The sequence below is a fragment of the Pezoporus flaviventris genome, unplaced genomic scaffold, assembly GCF_033815535.1.
Source record: "Pezoporus flaviventris isolate CSIRO_AGI_PZ_B2104156 unplaced genomic scaffold, CSIRO_AGI_Pfla_v1 ptg000055l, whole genome shotgun sequence".
Lineage (NCBI taxonomy): Eukaryota > Metazoa > Chordata > Aves > Psittaciformes > Psittacidae > Pezoporus > Pezoporus flaviventris.
Genome location: NW_026892603.1, coordinates 1609729 through 1632649, shown reverse-complemented (window position 1 = coordinate 1632649; position 22921 = coordinate 1609729). Strand labels below are relative to the sequence as shown.

The 22921-nt window shown below is 39.6% G+C and overlaps 1 protein-coding gene across 5 annotated transcripts; it reads right to left on the bottom strand.

Moving 5' to 3' along the window:
• Positions 1-2632: 2632 nt before the first annotated feature.
• Positions 2633-22337, bottom strand: TMEM196 (transmembrane protein 196). 5 transcript variants are annotated; one of them, XM_061469199.1, is made up of 5 exons: positions 21638-22337; positions 11511-11567; positions 7659-7913; positions 5735-5808; positions 2633-3468 (listed from the first exon to the last, which is right to left on the bottom strand). In XM_061469199.1, the coding sequence occupies exons 1-5, from the start codon at positions 21794-21796 to the stop codon at positions 3462-3464; spliced, it is 552 nt and encodes a 183-aa protein (XP_061325183.1). In that variant the 5' UTR covers positions 21797-22337; the 3' UTR covers positions 2633-3461. The 5 variants fall into 5 exon arrangements, with proteins under 5 accessions (XP_061325183.1, XP_061325181.1, XP_061325184.1 ...); XM_061469197.1 differs by having other exon boundaries at positions 21632-22336; XM_061469200.1 differs by having other exon boundaries at positions 21650-22331.
• Between the last annotated feature and the right edge of the window lie 584 nt (positions 22338-22921).

Genomic DNA, 22921 nt, shown 5'->3' with positions numbered 1-22921 from the left:
AGATAATGAGAGATACCTTGGTGCAGCCCTCTGGACTTTTTGCTCCAAATCAAAGCGGCTTCTTTCTGAAACAGAATGCACTTTCACAGCTAAACAAGCCTCTCCAGGCACACAGCTTTCTGCCAAAATTCCAGCTACTGATTCGTCTCACCCAGTTCCTTTTTTCCCTTCAGAACTTTGAATCATATTTTCATAATTTTATCATTATGGGGAGTAAATAACTTTCTGAGCAAGCTTCAGACCTTCTGAAGTTCACTCAGAGTTCCTCAGGCTAATGATACTAAGCTAGGGTGGGGGCGGGTTTAGCATCTTCACTTTAATCAAATTACCTTTTACTGAAAAAATCCTATATTTTTTTTCTTTTTTTCTTCTTTTTTAAAAATCTTTTTCCTCCTCCCCCCTGCCCCTGGCTCACCCCTGTACACGTTCTAAAAATAGTCTTCGAAATCTGTCTTCAGATGTGTGCACAACAGCTTTCTGGAACTTGTTGGAGATTTGTAGTGGAACTAAAGATGTCACTTTGATACAGGAAGGGAAAGCTGGATAGAATCATTTCAGGCAGAAAGATTATGCAGTAATATCTACAATGATATGGTAGTCTAATATCAGTCTGATTTTAGCTTTCTAAGCTTTTAATGATAAAAGGCTGTTTTAAATACCTTAACCTGCCTGGGAACGGGATCTGAAAGGATTAAAAATGGTATAAGCCATTAAACCCTCTTTTCCCTGTATCTTCAAAAATCACACATTCAAGGAAAATTTTAGTATGATTATTTGTGATTATGGTTTACTGCATATAAATTTCTTATTGAATCTGACTTGCTTCTTCGTACCTCCCGAGACCATCTGAAGGGAATCTGTCTGAATGCAACAAATATCTATATATTAAAGATTGTGCAAGACAAGTCATTGGTGTAAAAATGTTTGCTGGTCACATTCTGAAAACTGAAAGCTTTGTTTTTCATACAGTTGGATAAGTGGAATGAGTGTCCATTCAACTGTACCAGTAATGAAAACATACAGAAAATATTTCCATTACAGTTGAACTCTGTATGCACTTATGGAGCGAAACTTCATTAAACGAAGTGAAGCATTTCCTAGAATTCCCCTTCTGCCTCCTTGTATTATTGTAATTTACTTTGAACTAAAAAGTTCTAATCCTCTTTTATGTCTCATGTAGAAGCAGTTTTCATCGCATTTGTTCCTAAGTCTTTTGAATTCCAGCTTTGCCTTTTCAAAGCTTTTATTAATGCAGGGACCAGACAGTTTTTCTACAGGCTTGGCAGCAAAAAAGAATAAGAAAACCCCTATACAATTGAATCTTTTGTTCTCTGGGGTCCAGATCTCTCCACTCTCCTTTCAGCACCTCCTGAAAATCATCAGAAGTGATGTGGTTGTATTTCATAAGTTACAGTAAGGGTTTGTACTGATGCAGTTAGGAAGGGAATATTACAGAACCACCTCCCCTGGTTCTATGTCCAGTGCATATTTTTTCAAGCTGTGTGAAACTCTGCAGCCCATTTAGACAGTAGTCCTGACTTGGAGAAGTTGTGTCCAGGGCTGCAACAAAAGTTGTCTCAGGAGGGGACAGATGTATCCCATGTTTCCTGGTGCTGAGGAAGAGGAGCATCTAGCTGAGGAAGGAATAGCACCTATAAAGAGCCCAAAGCTGGAATGTAGCAGGGAGACAGTCTAAAGGCTGGTAGGACCTGAGAACAGAAGCACTTCCCTTGAGCAGAAGTGCCTTAGCATCTAATTCTTTTGCTGTGACAGCATCTGTATTCTTTATGAACTTAACAGTCTCATTAGCAATTTCTAATGTACATAATATGTATTAGTATATCACAGCCTTTGAGAAGATTCAGAAGCCCTTTGAGACAGTAGGTGAGTGAAGAGAAGCCTTAGAAGGTGGACCAGTTTTTGACTTCCAAGCTTAACCAGCCAATTAATTTGCATGAAGTTGGAAAGACTTAAATCACAGTGATGATGTTTCGTATGTTGTAATTAGATGGGAAACTCCCTTACAGATTTAGAAAATCCTAAAGTAATTAAAATAAAGATCATTTTATAGCATACAGATTCACAAAACAATTTAATGTAATTTCTAGAGGATTTTATAGCATGGCTTAAATAACAAAAAGACTCTATTCACACTTGTCTGAGGACGTGGGTATAAATCACCAAATGTTGCTAGTCATCAATGCTCACATCTCAAGCTCATGATGAAGTGCTGGGCTTTACAGCACAATCAAAGACTCACTATGTAAGATATGAGTGATTTTATTTTAATGTTTGATATTAATATTATTCTGTATATGTTCTGTTACAGATTATATCTTCTATTTTTCACAGCTATATGAGCCTGGAGGTCTTACAATAAAGTTTGGGGTCAATTAAAGCTGCTTCTTTAACATATACGCTGCTCTAACAGACCCCAAACTATTGTGGGTGGGCAGGCCTTGCCAGTGTGTTCTGACCTTGACTATGCTTTAGTTCAGGCTTCATTTTTCTCCTTTCTGCGTTTGCTTCCCCCCTTTAGAAACATTTCAATGCGTTCTGCAAAACTGCAATCAAGTTCATCTTTGCAGGATTTTTCTAATGAGGAAACCCCCGAGAAGAACTCTCTAAAATCTGTGGTTTAGATTTCATTTTATTTGTTATCTTTTATGAACAAATTACGAAATATACTTCACAAATTGGAAATATTTACAATTTCTTTACAACAAGGCATTGTTGAGATTTTGATTTATGGCATTCTTAGAGCATTCTGTCTTTCAAAACAAAGACATTGGTGGTGTTTTCAGCACACTTCATTTACACTCTGAATGTGAAATGGGAGCCTTTTGGAAGAGTAATTTGCACTCTTTTTTGATAGGATCTACTGGGAAAATTGAGGCTGGCTGGGGAGAAGGACTGTGCAGATGTGTTGCTGGTACCATGCCAGATGATCTGACACCATCATATTACACCAGATGCTGTTAAGTGGGGAGGAGAAAAAGATTCCCCTGAGCCATCCTTCCTCTGCTCTCTTCTCTTTAGAAATGCTGTGACAGGCTAAATGTAGCCGTTTGATTATTTTTTTCCTTGGTTTTGAGTCTTTTTGAGAAGAAGAGTCTTGAGAAGTCTGTTTCAAATACTGACAGAATTATGAAAAGTTATTCAGACAAAAAAAAAAAAAAATTAAAAACAGAGAGTAGCCAGGAAATTAATAAATACTGTATATCCTCAAAATGTTTAGGAGACAAATTTTGAACATGTTTCTAAAAGGAAAATGCAACTGTCCTGTTCTGCAGTTGTAACATTGGAGCCATAAAAGCTAAGATAATTCTATTTTCTTGGAGTCTATATTTCTTTCCTGAAGAAAGTTCTGAACCCATTTCTTTCCATGGAACTTTTAAATATCTCTTAATATATACTTCCGTTATAAATCAGATGTGGGCCACCATTGCTTAGGTTGTCTGTCATTTCCTGGAACAAGAACAGAAAAGACTGATCAATATTACAATTATGTTATGGTTTTTGAAATTCAATTAGATGAGTTTGTAAAAAAAAAAATAATTAACAAACTCCAAATTTCAAACATTCAGAAAAAACTTTGCAACTTTTATTTGGCTTGATAAATCTCACTGTAAAAAAAGAACTCATGCTTCTTCCTATATAAATTAAATACATTTGAAAGCTGATAGACCCATTGATACTGAATGAGTTGGACATTACTCTCAGACCACATATACAGCATTGATGGCATCTGTGCAAGTTTTGTGGCATTGTCCTTTGAAAGTGCATCAAATCAAGCTTGCATGCTAATCTATAAAGGAAGAAGATGGTAATTAAGTGTTTGCTTCCATTCAAACCTTTTTCTGTGCTGACATGCTACGAACAGATGCCATTTGATGCTAGCTGGGGTAGACATTTAGGAAGTAGGTTTAAATCCAAACAGGATCTAAGGGGTTTGGGATGAAACTGATTTTGTTTTGCACTGAATATGCTGGACTACCATTTTTAGCAGTTCAGCAATTGCTGCCCAAGTGGCAGATGAGTCATCCTCGAGTAAACTGACCTGATCATGAGTCAGAATCCTAAAGCACCTAAACGAAGATTTGTTTGCTGGGAGACAGCTATATTAATTAAGCAGTCCCCTGACCTTGAAGGCTGCTAAGCCACGTGTGGTTTATACTCAGAAGTGCCTTATTCTGAATGGTTTTAGGCTTATTTCATACCATACTGAATTTGGATGCAGAAATGATCTATTACCTATGTCCAATGACAGATCACAGAGAACATCCAGCTATGCCAAGAAGAATGGGCACATAACAATGCAGTTTTTCTATTCTTTTAAAAATTCAGGTAGATGAGGGAGAGGTGCCACTGTTGGACTTGTTCTAAAATATTTGCACGAGAACCAAAAGCTCTTCTCTGCATGAAAAGATTAATTTCACCTTTTCTACCTTCTAGGTACAGTTGGAGAAAATGTTGAAGAAAAAGGATTTGTTTGTCCTCCTTCTTGTGGAAATTACTATGAAGAAAGTAAAGCAAGATTCATTGGGCTAAACAGAGAGAAAGACAGAAAGAGCCTGACTATAGAATAGTAGCTGAGATTCTTGGTAAAGAGCAGAAATTCTGGAACCGGATCATTATTTGTAGTCTGACTCTTTCTCTCTCTTCTTTTAATACATAATGTTTGATTTATAAATACTTTGGGAGGCAGAGACCAGAACTTAGAGTTTAGCATAAGATGGAAGCACTGGTGCCTTCTCCCTCATGTGCTACCTGCTACATTTTAAAGTAGATTACAAGACTTAATTATTCCCTCTACAGTTTTTTAAAGAAAGGATGCCCTATTCCTCTTTACAAAGTAAACATAGGGCCATCAACCCAAGTAGCCTTGCCAATTAATACTCTTGTGACAAGCATAAATTTCAGACAAAATAAGATACTTAAAGTTACCAAATTTTGAGTGTTTTCAGCCACCCACCTCTTCTTTTGCCAGATGATGGTGCTGGATTTTTTGTATGGTGCCTTGCAGCATTCTCATATACTGAAGAGGAACAATCTTACCTAATACCGAACTCTGAATCCCAGTTTGGGGGTTATCTGCTCTGAAACAAGGCACTATGTTTTGCTTATTTATAGGTGCTTAAGCCTTTGTTGCCATTATTGGATCTACGCTGAAGATATCAGTCAGCTAGGAAAGAGACCAGGAATACCAAAGCCATTTAATATTAACTATCAGTCAGATACATGTTAATAGTATTGATCTGTCAGAAGACTACTTGCAAGTACATGTAAGTTTCCTTTTGTCAGCTTCGTCACTTGAATCCTCTGGAGACATCAGCTATTAGTATATCATCATAGTTTCAGAAAATATTGAAAACCATTTATATTCCCCAGTATTTCTATTTACAAAAATAAATGTATTAATAAATTAAAAAATGTTGCTGAATTCAAGAAATGGAGGAGTACACAGGTTAGAAGCAGAGTGAGTCAATGATTGCACATCCAAATAGGAGCATTTGGATCTTTTACTAGGATGAATATTTTAAATACTCAACTTACTTCCAGACTGCAGCATTCACCACTTGGAATTATGTCACTACCTGGAAGCACCATTCCTGACTCAGAGTGGCATCACAGCATCAGCCAACTTTGATTAGCTGAAACTATGACTTCCTCTTAGAGGTGGCCCTTCCTGAAGTGACATAACAACATGGTAGCTCCCTAGTGTTCAGCGTACCTTGGAGGTAACTCTGGTGTCGGGGGAACCACCGGGCAGCTGGGCAGGTCGGTTATTTCAATACCCCTCAACCTCTAATATAAATATAACAATTATACAATAAATATAGCACAAATAAATGCACATGCAGTACATGTCTATATTACTGTATATCTATTTAGTATAAATACATAAAATAGTCTTATACATAAAGCATTCTAAAGCCATTTTCTACATCAGGGCCTAATTTAATGTAAGTTTTTAAGTAGTCTTCATTAATTTTTAGGGGCATGACTTGTGCTAATGTACTCAAACCCGCTAGCAGCAGGCAGTCCACAGGTTGTATATAGGTCTAAGAAGTCCCAGATCAGACCATCTACACATGCATACTTGAATCTACAACACACTTGCACGAAGTCCTCCATTGGTGGGGCACATCCCACATTCACTGAGCATGTGCCATAGGATTGCTCTGCACATGCATCATGGCCTGTCACCCAAGATAAGTGGGCATCTGGCAGTCCTCTCTAGTATGTGTCTAAAAGCTCAGTAGGTTAAAACAGTCCAGGAAAGGAGGCAGCGAACTGCTGCTATACTTGGTCATCTTCAGCCCAAATTGGTAGGGTTGGCAGGTGTTTTTCTTCCCAGGCCATTTCTTTCTTAGTTTCTCTTTTTATTTCAAATGGGCTTCATCTTTGTCTTTGTTGAGGAAAGAGCCTCTTTGAAAAGCAAGATCTAACCTACCATCTGTAAGATAATAGTCATACTTGCCTACATAGCTGACTAGAATTCTGCTTCTTTTTAAAATGAGAGTGAGAAATGTATCTCTTCTCTTGATTTTATCACTCTGTGTTATAGTTTTAGCCTGTACTATTAAACTTTTAAAACTACATTTCATACATCTAAGGTAAATTCATTTTATGTTTCTACTTGGAGTCTCATGACGGTTAAGAAACCAAAGGATAGTGGCAAGTAATTTTTTACTTCATGGAATATTAACTGCTATGTCATGTTTTGTCAGAGAATCTGGAAGCATTCTACATTCTGAGTGAATTAATCCTCAATCTGCTATTCAGAAGATATGATACAGACAGTTGAATTTAACTGTAATGCAAACTTGCACTTGGAAGTTCAGTTGGGCAGTCCACTTGACTTTTGTTCCCTTCTCTACTCATTTCTCAAATGAAAGTCATTGCATACAAAGTCCAAATGTAAAGCACAGGGTGTCAGTTAAAATTTTACTCCTCAAATATTGGACAGATCTGTAAATCCAATGAGCTGATTTCAAGAATTCTACTAAATTAATTTTCTGACCCTATTTGCGTAGTTTCAGGAGCTTAAGTTTCAGAACCTAAACATAGACCTAGACACCTTGATAAGCTTATTTTTAACAGAGAAAGGCAGTAAATGCTCAGTGGTGCTGCAAATCAGACCAGTTTCATTTAGGTATCTAAATATGCCCTTAGGTACTTAGGTTTAGTCATCCAGGCTTGTGAACTGTGGCTTTTGTGTTTAAATAACCTACTTTATAAGCTGAGTAGTTAGGAGAGGAAGACGATTAAATCCTGGAAGCGTGCAATGATGTGGTTACAGAAAGCCTTCTGTGCTTTTTCACAGTACAATACATGATAACCATATTAATAAAGTTTCACATTATTTATGAAGTGCTATATTTAGCAGCTAAACCCTTGAATAGCTATATGATGGAATTATGTTGAAAATGGATGTACTTCATTGAAATGGACGTACTGCAAATATCCACTACCTAAAAATAGCTCTGTATAATGCAACATAATAAAGCTTACACAGAATGGCAGCATTTCATTTCCCAGAAGCTCTTATATAAAACTGAAAACTGAGCACATCTCTTGCCCATTGTAAATGTTAACACATACAGTAGCATTTTAGGAGAAGCGAAACAAGTAAGGGAGGACTTGCAACTCACTTTTTCTGCCATTTCATGGGAGTGATGCAATGAATGTTCTCTTTCTGAGAACATTCGCCTTTGTTCATAGCTGGCTAGCCGACAAGTGAGCCATGAAGAAAGGGTGCAACCACCAATTCCAATGCATGCAAGAGACATGGAGGCAAGATGCAAAGAATAAAGAGCAGACGACTTCTTTGTCAGAGCACGAAGAAATTGAAAATTTAAGATTCCTCCGATTAGTCCACAGATGCAACAGGCAGAAAAAAGTATCATCTGTCAGGAAAGATGAGAGAGGTTATGTCATAGTAACATTTTTCAGAGACAGATTCATTCATATGAAAAATGAGACTAACCATAATTCAATGTTTCAACAGCATCATGGTCTGTAAAACACTGCACAGACACTCATTTTTAACTTTCTCAGCTCCTGCGGAGCTCCAAGGGAATACAATACCTTCTGGTGTACTAGAGTTAAGATTGATGTTGCATGTAAGATAAAGTTGGGTAGAATGAGTTTGTCATGAGTTTAGTCAATGGAAGGACTAGTAGGACACAAATCTTTTGATTTCTAGCAATTAATCCAAAACTATATCATGACAGAATATGTCATAATTTTCCCTTGTGCAGTTTCTCACCATTCCTCAGGGGTGAATGCCTCATGCATTTTCAGTGAATCTCTCTTGGTTTGTGTGCCATCTGACTCTACCTCCTGTTCAGTTCTAAGTTGTTCAGTCAGAGAGCAGTTTGAAGGCTTTCTACAGCTTTTGTGAGGACTTCAAAAGTGTTCAAGGTGAACGTGCTAGACAAAGAAGCAAGAGAAGCAACAAAATCTTACAGAAGGTCAGTGTGCTGACTATGTGATAGTTTGCTTGTTTTTTTTAACTTGGTTAAAATGTTTCTGGAAACTTTAGAAGGATGTGATACAGGCTGTGGTTAATGAGATATGTTTGAAGACCTCCTAACACTTTAATCAAAAAGATGCCACCTTGGTTCACAATGTCCTTGAGCCATAAATGACTCAAGAGCAAAAGACCTTTATTATGAAGGTACTGCTAAACTATTGTCTTACTCACTTCCTTTGAAACTGCTGGCCTGTCAGATGTAGATCTAGATGGGTCCTTGATGTCACTCAATATGGCTTTGTGTATATACTTCTCTACTGTGGTAAGAAAAATTTATGAAGCCTTAGAGATCACTTCTGTACATAACTGGGATAAGAGTTTTGTCAGGCATATGGCATTCAGACTATATGCTGCAGTCCACTGGGAAGTGATTATTTTATGAGACCATGAGACAGTCAGCTTCTAGAAACTGCATATGGTCCATATACTTTAAGAAATGAGATTGACATTGTAACAGGGTTAGGATAACTCAGTGATATTCAGAAATTATCTGAGAGAGATCTTGATTCCCTTCACACTTATGCTGGTTTTATGTGACTTCCATCTGTATATGGTGGAATAATCAAGCTGGCAGAAAATTGCACCAGATATCACTTATAATAGGATCATGTATTTAACATGAACTTCTGCTACGACTTGTGAAGTAATAACACTGTTTTTCAGCAGTCAGAAAAATTACTGCACTTCTGATTCTTAGAAGAGACAGAAAACATCCACCAACACTTTAAAACTGGCTTATATGTGATTCTGGTTGCAAAAAGAACTTATTCAGTGAACAGCTATGATATCTAAAATCAAACTTTGACAGTAGCCTCGCTGATGTGGCAGCCCACTGGTGGCTTCTGAAGGACAGAAGATACAATCCAGTGACATTATTGAGGAACTTCTGTAGGTATGTAGCGAATAAAAGACAGACTAGGGACAAAGTAGGCCCCCTCCAGAAGCTAAAGGGAGAACTGGCTACCCTGGATTTGGAGAAGGCTGAGGTTCTCAATGACTTCTTTGCCTCGGTCTTCACTGGCAAAGGCTCTGACCGCACCACCCAAGTCTTGGAAGGCAGACACAGGGACTGTGAGAATGAAGACCCTAGGCCCACTGTAGGAGAGGATCTGGTTCAAGACCATCTTAAGAACCTGAACATGTGCAAGTCCATGGGACCTGAGGAAATCCTCTGTGGGTCCTGAAGAAGCTGGTGAATGAAGTTGCTAAGCCACTGTCCATCATATTTGAAAAATCATGGCAGTTAGGTGAAGTTCCTGATGACTGGAAAAAGGGAAATATAACCCCCATTTTCAAGAAGGGGAAAATGGATGATACAGGGAACTACAGACCAGTCAGTCTCACCTCTGTGCCTGGCAAAATCTTGGAGCAGATTCTCCTGGAAGGCATGCTAAGGCACATGAAAAACAACAAGGTGCTTGGTGACAGCCAGCATGGCTTCACTAAGGGGAAATCCTCCTGACCAATTTGGTGGCCTTCTATGATGGGGCTACAGAACTGATGGACAGGGGTAGAGCAGTTGATGTCATCTACCTCGACTTGTGCAAAGCATTCGACACTGTCCCACATGTCATCCTTGCCACTAAATTGGAGAGACATCAATTTGATAGGTGGACCACTCAGTGGATAAAGAACTGGCTGGATGGCTGCACACAAAGAGTTGTGGTCAATGGCTCAATGTCCGGCTGGAGACCAGTAACGAGTGGTGAACCTCAGGGGTGTTGGGCCCAGTCTTGTTCCACATCTTTGTCAGTGACATGGACAGTGGGATTGAGTGCGCCCTCAGCAAGTTTGCTGATGACACCAAGCTGTGTGGCTCAGTTGATACCCTGGAGGGAAGGAATGCCATCCAGAGGGACCTTGACACACTTGTGGGGTGGGCTGATGCCAACCTTATGAAGTTTAACCATGCCAAGTTCAAGGTCCTACACCTGGGTTGAAGCAATCCCAGGCACAGCTACAGGTTGGGCAGGGAAGAGATTCAGAGCAGCCCTGCGGAGAAGGACTTGGAGGTGTTGGTTGATGAGGAAATGAACATGAGCTGGCTTCAGTGTGTTCTCGCAGCCCAGAAAGCCAACTGGGCTGCATCAAAAGGAGCGTGACCAGCAGGTTGAAGGAGGTGATCCTGCCCCTCTACTCTGCTCTCGTGAGACTTCACTTGGAGCATTGTGTGCAGTTCTGATGTCCTCAACATATAAAGGACACAGAACTGTTGGACCAAGTGCAGAGGAGGGCCACGAGAATGATCAGGGGACTGGAGCACCTCCCCTATAAAGTCAGGCTGAGAAAGTTGGGGCTGTTCAACCTGGAGAAGAGAAGGCTGCGTGGGGACCTCACAGCATCCTTCCAGTATCTGAAGGGGGCCTATGAGGATGCTGGGGAGGGACTCTTCATTAGGGACTGTAGTGATAGGACAAGGGGTAATGGGTTAAAACTTAAACAGGTGAAGTTTACACTGGATATAAGGAAGAAATTCTTTCCTGTTAGGGTGGTGAGGCAGTGGAATGGGTTGCCCAGGGAGGTTGTGAATGCTCCATCCCTGGCGGCATTCAAGGCCAGGTTGGACAGAGCCTTGGATGACATGCTTTAGTGTGAGGTGTCCCTGCTCATGGCAGGGGGGTTGGAACTAGATGATCTTAAGGTCCTTTCCAACCCTGACTATTCTAACTTATTATTGACTTGGAATAAATTTCTGTCATATGTTTTTCCATCCAAGTTTATCCACACTAGGATATGTAGGAATGCATGGCTTAAAGAGGTATGACCCAAATAGGCCATTTCAGAACTGCCTTGTGTGTTTGATTAATGCAAAGTGCTGATTGCTTTTTTGGACTGCCGAGTTGCAATTGTACAGACTTTTTATCAGAAACACTTGGACACAGAAAGCCCGCAGTAGAAGTATTTCAGGTTAGATAAGTATGCCTTTCTATGTATACTTAGGTATTGTATATGCAGTGGAAAAACTTACAACAAGTCCAGATTTTTTTTTGGCGCACAATATTCCACATATGCCACAAAGCAGAAACTGCAAAGAAAGAAAAAGCAAAAACAAAACAACAGTTATTTCATCATTTAAGGTCTCAAGTTTAAATGCTGCTGAAATGCTCTAGTGCTGACCACAACAGTAGGTTAGGCAGTGGTTACAGTTGTCAGCATTTTTATCACAAACCTTATATTTCAGGAAGCTATAACTGAACCATAAACACACTTATCTGAGAAGAAGAAACTGGAATGAGAAGCCGGATTAAAGATGATTACTCATACAAAAAGAAAAAAAAACACCTACTTTTAAGCTGCTTGGGTAAACAAAATATGAAAAAAAAAACCTCAAAACAAAACAAAATCAATGTTGCAAGCAAAAGATGACTTTTTACTCTTTTGGGGTTTGTTTAGATAAGTTTAGCAAGTTTTAGTCAGTGATCCAAATCACCTACTTTCAAGCTGTTGATGTACTTAATGCCCCGATCCTACCATCTGAACCACCAAGGGATCATACATGGATTGTTGGAACTCTGGGCAAGAATGCAATTCATTCACCTCTGTCGGTGTAGGTGTAAAGTACGAGTGCAGCTACACTGAGCATGCAGGAAAACCTTTTTCTACATAGCTCACTTTGTATGAAGGTATCTGGACCTTTTCATGTAGTTCCCTTTCACAAGCTGATGTACTAATTGTTGCATCAAGCATTAAAAAAGCTAATTAACAAAACCAGAAACATCCCTAACAATGATGTTAATGCTTTTTAGTGACCTGCATCGAAGATGGATGACATTCTCTGAACGTCTCTTTGTCCCTGAACAAAAAAGTTTAATGAGGGAGTAAGAAGGTAGTCCCTGAGGAAGCAGTTGTGGTAGGAATTAAAGCAGTGGGATGAAAGCAGTAAAGCCTTCTCCAGGTGTTTATAATAGTGTCAGAAGATGTCTTTGATACTTCATGAACTTCTTTATTAAAAAAATCTGTGCTTCTTATTTTCAGTAAATCTAACCCTATGCCCTTACTGGGACTTAATTTTATAGCTTTGAAAATGGATTTTCCCACATTCATTCTGCATGGAGGTGGTGATTCTAGCAAAAGGCCCTGCTTGACCTTGATTTAGGGTTAAATCACCGAACAGACCCGACTGTTACATAAGAAAAAAAAAAAATTATGCAGTTTCTATACATCATTCAGGATTTCAGGATCCTTGTAATATATTGCCTGCACCTCACATTTACTCTCCAGAATTTTGAAACTTCAGTATCTCATTTGAGGTGGTGCTTTACTACATAGTTTATCTCCCTCCAACTAAAGTAGTTCATGCATATAGCTAAGAATAAACCTTAACATATATTTTTACTCTTAGGTCCATTGAATCAGTTGCACACGATGAATATGGATAAATTTTGTATATTACTTACTTCTACACTAAGCATGGGATGTGAACTTCATACCAGTCTGATTATGGAGAGGGCTGGGTCATGTAGACCATGGTGCTGAATGGATCAGGACATACCAGGACATACAATTGGTACTTGCTACTACAGCTCACCTATTGGAAAAACAATCAAAAAGCCAACAGGTAGGGCTTCAAGCCAATAGGCAGGGCTTCCTCTACCCCTTTCTGACAGGAAGGAGAGATTTCAGTTCAGAAATATCAATCCTGAATTGTAAGTTTTCACTCAAGGTTTCTGTGAGGTTTTGGAGTTTCACTCCCAGTTGTGCTATTGCAGATTGATTTCAACTGAAGGCATGCTTCAGATTTTCACACGTAACGTTTTGTATTTCTCAGCATTAATGCAGAAAACTAAAAAAAAAAAAAAAAGGCAAATATTTCACTATAATTATGTTCTCTTCTGTCAGACTTGATAAAGCAGATGATTAATAACATAATTTCTTTTTGTAGTGATTGAATAACATTGAAAGGAGAATTTTGTATAGAGAAAAATTAATGAGTTCTGCAGAGCTTAATGAAAGGACGTGGAAGATACTATCAAAGCTAGTTTCAACTTGTAATAAGTGCATGTTAACTAGTTTACAAAGCTGTGGTGTTGATGATTTACCTTCAAAGCTGAAATAATAGGTCACCCATCTCTTCAAGGATGCTCTAATTCTGATCCTGTGAGAGTCAATGAATTTTTTTTACCACTGTTTTCAATTGAAGAAGACTTTCTATTTCCACTGTACAGTTTTGCTAGACAGAAGGGAATGCAGTTGACAAGTTATAGTAGCTTTGCATATGACCAAAGGAGCAACATGCAAATTACAGATTCACTCAGCATTAGAACCCACCAGTTTTGGCAGTTTTGCTGTTCCTTAGTGTTTTTCGAGGACAGAAAATGCATCCTTCCAAACCACCATTATGTAGTGCCATATACTTATATATTACCAAAGGTATTTCGCAGTTGAAATCCAAAGAATAGTGAAAGAGCTAATCTGCAGGCCCTAAGGTACTGGCTTCTCAAAAACAAGGGGTGACTACTATATTCCATAGTTGTCAAAGTATCTGAAGGACTAAGTGGAGTAAAGATCTGGACACAGGAGTTGAATGTACATTAAGTAAGTTTGCCAATGATAGTAAACTAGGAGGAGCTGTGAACACCCTCAAAAGTAGAGAGGCCTTACAGAGATATCTGGATAGACTGCAGAGGTGGGCAATCACCAACCATATGAAATTAAATAAGAGAAAGTGCCAGATTCTGCACCTAGAATGAGGTAATCCTTCTTATACATAAATATTGCAGGAAAAAAGGATGGAGACAGCCCCATGAAAAGAGATCTGAGGATCTGGCTTGATGATAAGTTGAAAAGACAATGGTGTGCCCTTTCAGCCAAAAAGACCAACAGTGTCCAAGGGTGCATCAAGCACAGCACAGCTAGCCAGTTGAGGGATTAACCCACAATATATTGCATTGGTGCTGCCCCACCTCAAGTACTGTGTGTAGTTTTGGGTGCTTCAAATATAAGAAGGGCATGAAATTATTAGAGTGTGTCCAGAGAACAGTGACCAAGATGATGAAAGGCCTTAAGGGAAACTTATGAGGAACAGATGAGGTCTTGGTTTGTTCAGCTTGGAGAAGAGAAGGCTGAGGGGTGCCCTCACTGCAGTCTACACCTTCCTCAAGCGGAGGAGTAGGTGTTGATCTCCTCCCTCTGGTGACCAACTATAGGACCCATGGAAATGGAATGAAGCTGCATCAGGAAAAGTTCAGGTTGGACATTAGGAAGAGGTTCTTCAACTGGGAGAGTGGTTGGTTACTGGAACAGGCTTCCCAGGAAAGCGATCATAGCACCAAGACTGTGGGGGTTCAAGGAGTGTCTGGATGACACTTTTGGTCATATAATTTAGTGTTAGGGGGTCCTGCGAGGAACATGGAGTTGGACTTGGTAGGGAATTATGGGTTCCTTTCAACTGGAGATAATCTATGATTCTGTGATTCTATGATAATATTTTACTGTGTCAGGGCCTGTATGTATGCCCTGTGTGTATTATCTCTCTCTGTACATATGCAATATTTATACATATACACAAGGAATAAGGTGTCCTTTAGTTAAAAAACTCAAGAGGGAACTAACTGCAATTATTCTGTTATAGAAACAGATACTTCACTGCTGGACTTTTGTTTTAATTATTTTTCATTAGAAAAACCATGAGGCTAAAGGTCCAAAATCTCATAGTTCACTCTTTACAACCAGTCCCCATTGCATCTGGGGTTACTTTTTGATTTCAGACTTATTCATACCTCCTACGCTACATGATGTTTCATATCAAGACTAGCAAAGGAGGTAGGGACTTTATGTATAATCCAATAATAAATACAGGCAGAATCAGTTTTAGGCGATTGGTAAAAACGTCAAAGAAGATACTACAAAGCACAAAGGCTACTTAAAGACTCAGGGGGCTGTGTGTGCCTCAGTTCCTCTTTCAGTAAGGATTTGCCAGAGACCTAGCAGAGTCAGAGTCCCTCTGATAGCACTGGTGTGATTTTAAGGTGATACAGTAGTGTCTGTTTTTCTCTGGAGTCTTTGACATTCATGCTGCAACTGTGCCTGTTTATGTTCAATATGCATATTTGAAAATCTATCTTTTGGTCTATTGAACTTTGGAACCAAAGACCTCCCAGAAAAGGAGAAGGTTTATTTTGAGCCTGCTTTAATTTACTTTATATTAAATATGGGCTTGAAACAAAACCTCAGATCAAAATACCTAGAAATTTCAGTAAGGAGGCTGAAATGTCAATTCAGATTCAAGTTTTATTGTTTGGATCCATCCTTACTTTATATTTTCTGGAACAGAAGACTTGACCTCTTGCACTTTCTCCTGGAAAAAAAAGGGGGGTAGTCTGAAAAAAAAGATTCAGTTTTACTTATATTTTCAGAAAGCCAGAGATTTGTTGGTTTCCATCATGCAGAAGAAAAGGAACTATTTTTATTTTATATATTGACTCTAAGAAACCTTTATTTCTTCTGTTTTGAAGAGGCAAAAGCAATAGTGTGTGCAATTCCCTGGAAAATGAAAACTGCCTCTATAGAAAATCTTTCTGGAGAAAGGCTCAAGAAAACAGTAGAGAAAACCAGTTGAATATACTTGATCCCTAGTCTGTTCATGATAAAGAAGCCCAAACCACATACTCTTTGTGGAAAGCTTTCCAGTGTTCTGGGTCATCCATATGTATCTGATGAAATAGAGGAAGGGAAAATATTCCAAATTTGAATAATAATACAGTGAAAATACAAGTGTATCATGTCTATTCAAATAATCTTCTACTTGGAAGAATAAGCATCAGGACAAAATCAACAGTTTTACTTCTATCTACTCTTGTCAGGTTTAGTTTTACACTAAAATTGTATAAACATGTGACTGTCATGAGAATACCCAGGATTTTGAATTTAGTAATATTTAGAAAGAACCATTCAATTTAATAATCTTGCTACTTTAATTCCATCCAGATGAGAAAAAAGCTGAAATCCCTAATGGATGAACAGAGCAGAGGAAGTATCTCTAATTGTAACTCTTCTTCGAGGCAGTATTTCAGAACAAGAATTAAGTTTTCTTAGAGTAGTCATAAAGGGCACAGAATCCATTCATGAAAACAAAGATGTCAAACTAGGTAAAAATACCAACAGGTAAAAAATGTGAACCTAGGTAGTGAGTTTGCCCATTACCTCCACAGAGAAACACAATCTTTGCAAAAGAGGGGTGAAAACTTCTAAAGATATTGTTGTCCCATGCAAGGGGTTGTGGAAACGGGAATGTCCAGCAGGCTGCAATTCATCCAGAACCAGAACCAGAAGCAACAGCATTGCCACAGCTGAACCCTATGTCCCACCAAATCTCTCATGCTGAGAGGGGGCCTCTGCTATTTGAAGTAAGACATAGTGTTAAAAAGTATCTAATCTGAGCTAATACCTTGACCTGGTAGTGTGCTGTTTGGTCCTATCAGCTCAGGTGGTGCTGCAGTTCCCACTGATTCAAGCCATATTCAAGCAGTTTAAATTCCATCCGAGTCCCTGTGATTAGTGTTTCCATTCATCTGGTTCTAGGCCTGCAGAGATGCTTTAAAAATGGAAAATGATTTTTAGAAATGATCAAGAAAATTTTAAAGTGGGTGTTTGAACCTGGAAATCTTTGAATCAGTAATTCAAAAATTCTCTGATAGTCTGGCAAAGCACTCAAATTCTCAGCACAAAATAATGATATTTATTTCCTTGCTTAGGGCCTGTCAGAATAATAAGCAGTAAATAATGCTTTTTGGTTTGGTTGTTTTTTTTTTACATAAAACATTTAGAGTATGAATTTTTTTTTGTCTCAAAAATTAATAAAGATTATTCCTTTCAGGTGAACTAAAGTCTTACCTCAGAAAAAACATCTAAGTATATGCTTAAGTCAGTCTATGTTCAACAGATCCTCCCCAAAACAACCCAGGAATTACAAGTACCTTTGGACAGACTGTCTTCCAGATTGGTTTATGTTTCTGGAGTGTCTGAATGATAAAGAAAACCTACTGAAAGACTGAGAAATTCACTTAACTGGAGGGAATTGTCCTGGTTTCACGCAAGGTGAGAAGATTCCCTGCTTGATGCGTCCTCCCTCAACTATAGGTACAGAACTCTCCCCAGCTTCCACTGGGGTGCACTGCACTGGCAGTGCTGTGATTCATTTAATCAGGAGCAGGAGCCAACCAGAAATATGGTCAGTTTGATGAAAATGCAATGCATATGTCAAATTAAAGTAGGATCACATCTGTATTTTGTCTGCATCTTAAACAATAAAGTGAATTTTTTAGAGCTCTTCTGAAAAAAAATAAGGAAGAAAAAGAAATAATTTGACTGTTCTTTCCAAAGGAAACTTGGCAGCAGTAAAACTAAATGCAGAATTTAATGTTTTAAAATTCTAGGCCACCAACATTGATTTAACAATCTAAAATTATGTTCTTGCTCTGGGAGAGTTCGATACTGACAGACACTTTTTCTTTTCCTTCAAATCCTGGGTAAAAAAAAAAAAAAGGTCATCAAAATCAAATATTTCAAGTGCCAACTTGGAACAAATTTATGTAGCTAAACTATAAATGCAGATTTTTAGTGGGCAGGTAGACTTCCACTGTGCTAAAATCACAAATCATGGAAATAATATCTCTTCCTCTACAGAAAGGCAGATAGACTGATCAACACCCAGAGAATGCAGATCTCTCAAATACCTATAGATATTTGTCTTTATAGGGGAAGAAACTATTATTCTTGAGGGATATAGCCATAAGTGAATCATCAGGTTCTCTTGCATCTGAAGATAGGTGGCATATTTGACTAAAGACATGGCTTTTCTCTCTCTCTGTGAGAGAATCTCATTTGTAGCAAGGATTTGTTCACCACTGCAGAATAAATGAGAATTAGAGCCATATGCATATGTATGAATACATAGTCACTACTCATAGTGATAGTGATGCAACCATTATTATGTTTGTTATATAGCTGAAATGGAATGGTGGATTGCAGAAATATGCCCAAAATTTTGTTTAAAAAGAAATCTGGGAGACACTGAGTACAGCCTGTGGAGTGAAGTATGATTCTATGATGCTATGAATATGATCATAACAAACAGAAAGATCAGAAATCAAAGCCACATTTACCTTACCTTACATAGGATTGAATTTTTGGTTTATTTGGGGGTTTATTGTTTTGTTGATTTTTTTTTGTTTGTTTTTCAATTTAGCGTTTATGGCCTATTTTAAAAAGAACAGATTGGACCTGATGTAAAATAAATTGGATAGTTGACTCCAGGTGATTTGAGAAGTGAGACATATCTTCAGTTGTTTTCTGTTGGCTACTTTTAAACAACTTTTGCTGTCTTGATCTAGCTCAACTCCAATGCGAACCACAAATCTAGAAACTTGTAGTTTCTCCAATTGTATCTCCAATCCTATGGGTGGGATTCACATGCTTAAAGTTAGGTACCTTGGTAAATTATCTGGTTGAATGGAGACAGTGAACACTAAGAACAACTCTTTGAAGAAGAGAGCTAATGTGCATCAAATGTAAAGCATTATGGGGAGGCAAATACAAGAGATAGAATGTGCATGATTTTAAGATGCCCAAATTTTAGGATTTCAGGTTAAGGTTTCCATGGTGATGCTGTCTTCATCTACTTCCGTATGAACTTGGGTCTCTGCTGAGTTCCACCCACATAAAAGGATAGAACAGGGTCAAAAGTTTTCAGTATATTTCCAGTTAAATTACAACAGGAGATACGACACTGTCCAACATAAATCCAGTGTTTTGCATCCTAACCTGTCAAAAGTATGCTTTGTTACTTTAAAGTCCCTTTCTTTTCCTTAATGTTCACTTCTCAAAGGAAAACCTTGATTCAAGACTGTGAATTGGACAAAAAAACCTCACCATATTTCATGCAAGACATATTCTTTAATGAAGACAATATGAGCTCAGTGAAAGATCTAGTGAGCGGAAAGGTAGTTTATGCCATTTCTGCAGCAGGACAATTCTGAGGATTGTGCAAGCAAGTCTTTCTTCAGTTGTTTTAATTTGAACCTAGTTACCCATTACCCTAAGCATTCCTGGAATGGTAGATCTCTATCCCCTTTCTTGTCCTGTCTCACCTGCTAGTCCCCTAGTCATAAGAACACAACCTAACAGACAATTTTAACTGCTAGAATGGTACAAAGAGGGTGCCATAATGGTGAGAATTTAGACCATAGATCTTTAGTTCAAGCCAAAGTAAGTAGGCCTTAGTAACCATGTCAGCTCATTCTGCATACCATTGTGATTTCTCATGTCCTCTACTACATGAGGTATAAACTGTTTTCTTCCACTTTATAGTTTCTTTGTGGCCTCTCTTTGCCTACCCAACCTGCATTTACTTGCTCAGTTCATAGCAGCTGGTGACTGTCTCTTCTGGCTCTGGTTATGGGCATCCTTCACCCACTTGTTACATTTTCAAACAAGTCACTTTGGGTTCCCTTCCCTGCCTCTGCCCTCACATATGGGAAGAATTTCCTAGAAACATCTGCAAAATTAATTGATTTTCCTCTGTCATATTCCTTTCTAAAACTCTGCCTAAAAACAGCTTGAAATCAGCCAGACTGCTGGTATGTTGATACAGCCACCTGTTATACCAATCAATTTTGGTTTGTCATTTGCTTATACTCCTTTACATTCGTTACCCTACATCTGTCTCTTGCTTTGATACTAAGGTCCTCAGAGTCAACATCTAATGTAATAGGATCTTAATCTATTGCTAATACAAGCTCTGGGGTAACAGAAATCATAAAAATGAATGATGCAGGAAATGTGCATCGTCATGAAATAGTATCAGCTGTGATAGCATTGTCACAAAATGCAATCACTACCTAAAATAATGATCTCACTGACTGGTCAAAACTCTTTGACTTCAGTAAAACCCAGAATATTGCCCTTGGTCATTAAATCTTCAGATTTACACATTTTGGGGTATTTTTTTTTTCATTAGCAATAATCAAAAAACTCACTCTTTGAAATTATTTTGATAATACCATTACCTGTTGACCACAGTCTTATCTTATCTGGTCTTTATTCTCATTTTTCACCTACTTGTTCTGCAGTGCAGGATTATGTGTATGCTTATATACTGCCAAAAATATTTATGACTGTTGTCAATAATTAATAATTATTTACAATCAGAATATTACATGAAGCACTTTGTCAGAATGAATCTGTAAATTACAGGAGGTTGTGATGATGAATAACCAAGAGTGTTTTTCATTTACCATCTTATCTCAAGAAAGGCAAATAATCCCTTTAGAAATACTGCTGCTCAAGCAAAGCTAGCCAAAACCAGCTTTGGAGTTAAAAAAAATGCCCACTCATGTTTGGGCTGAATATTCAGTATTTCCTACTCTTTGTTTCATAAATATAAATAACCGTTTGGAGGAACATTCCTCCTAGAAACATGCATCTCTTAAACTGAAAAAATAAGAAAGAATTTTGAGAAGTGAGAAATGCTCTGTGATAACATGCTGCTTCTATTAACCTGTTATTGATGTTTCATTTTTTTGTTCATTTTACAAGAAGCTGAGAGCGCCCAGATCATGAGAACATATCTTGTCTTTTCCTTCCCATTTCCTCTTTCTCTTTTTCCTCCAAAAGCTCAGAACTCAGCTGATGTACCCTTGGCATTATCTTAAAACACTTTTCAACAGTCTCACCACAAGGGACAGGGCTGTTTGTTTTTTTTTTTTTTAAGCCAAACTCACAATCAATTTAAAGATTGTAAGCTATGGCCTGTGACCCACTCAAGGCATCGCGGTTTCCCAGGTGTAAGAATAGGTTCATGGAAAGTTCAATTGCTCACAGCAAAATTGAAAAATGAAAAGAAGTGAGAAAGAAGAGCTCTCTCTCCCCCACCCCACCACACACATACATCTCTCCCACCGCGCCTCCCCCCTTCGTCCCAGGACTATGCAAACTGTACCCCATGCACACTTGAAATGGACCCGACGACGGCTCCCGGCACAGCATGCACACGCGGGAGGGAAGGGGAGAAAAGGGAACGGAGGGGGATGCCTTCTCACGGTCTGATCACCACCATAAAGAGTTAAAGAGAGAGTGAAATGGCTAACGTACACACACCCCGCTCCATACCGGAGAAGAGTCTCCCAGCTGAGGTTTATGCTCTGTGAGGACCAGGCTGAAACTGACCGCCCCCACGGCCACGCTGGACACCCCTAACCCTATCTCCAGCACGGAGAGCACCAGGAGGCTCCCGATGATCTGGCTGCTGGTGCACATCCTCCCTTGGTCATCCTTTCTTCCCGATCAGCCGGGGAAACCGCGCATCCTCCTCCTCCTCCGGCGCTCCCGCGGCGGTAAGTAGCCCCCAAAGTTTTGTTCCTTCGCCGGTAGCCGGGGCGGAGCGGCGCATCCGCTGCCGGCGGGCGTTGCCGAAGGGCCGAGCCGGGCTCCGCGCAGCGCCGCGCCGGCGGCGAGCGCAGCCCCAGAGCCGCGGAGCTGTCCAAGGTTCCGGATGGGCGGCGGGGACGGGAGCTGCTGCGGGCGAGTAGCGCGGCTGGCGGTGTACGGCACCTCTCTCCTCAGGGGCTGCGCCTCCGCCGGAAAAGTCGACCTTGTCTTATCGCCTCCTGCGCTCTCATTGAAATGACCTCACTGGGATTTTTTTACACAACCCCCACCCCCATCTTATTTCTCTTCCCCCCTCTCTTCCTGGGTTGGGAGTTGGAGGGGGGAGAGGAGTGTGGCGAGCCCACCCCGGCTATATTTATGTATGAATCGAGACCCAATGCACAGGCGAGGCGGTACGGCAGCCCCGCCCCAGGGCCACAAGGCCACAAGGTCCTCCCCTCCGGCGCCGCGGCTCGCACACCAACTCCGTCCTCCGACCCATCATCGGGAGGGTGTCAGGCAGCAAGGAGCCGTTGCAAAGCCATCTTCAGGCAGCGCTTCCCTAAAAGGGGAGCCCTGTCGATGGGGTGTGCACAGGCCTCCCTTCTCCCAGGTCCTGCTGCCAGAATTCAGGAGGAAGTCCATCTTCCTCTTGTATTAGTAAAGGGGCTGGATTCTGTTACGTCTCACCACTGCAAAACTCTTCCAAAACGCTGTCACCAAAATAGACGACTGTTGTAGCCATTCTTGTCACTCTGACAATAGCCAGGACTGTGTCAGTCCTAAAGCAAATGAGCAACAGAGCAGAACATCACAAAAGATTCAGAGCTGCTACTTGAGCCATGCTTGATTGCTTGGTACCAATTTTTGTTCCTGTGGCTCAGAGACAAGGAATGCTTCACCACTCTGATTAAAGTTTTACAATCCAGATCTGCTGCACAACATGGTAATATGTAAACACTCAATCTGGCACCTTGGTTCTCCTAAATATGGATCTCTGACTTTTGGACACTT

Bases quoted from the DNA above. Each gene is read 5' to 3' on its own strand.
- TMEM196 (XM_061469197.1), bottom strand. From the start codon at position 21,796: ATGTGCACCAGCAGCCAGATCATCGGGAGCCTCCTGGTGCTCTCCGTG. The intron at 7,914-11,510 runs GTAAGTTTTTCC...CTTTCCTGACAG, and splicing joins AAAAAAAATCTGGACTTGTT to ATGATACTTTTTTCTGCCTG. The intron at 5,809-7,658 runs GTGAGTTGCAAG...TATTTATATTAG, and splicing joins CCCATGAAATGGCAGAAAAA to AGGTTGAGGGGTATTGAAAT.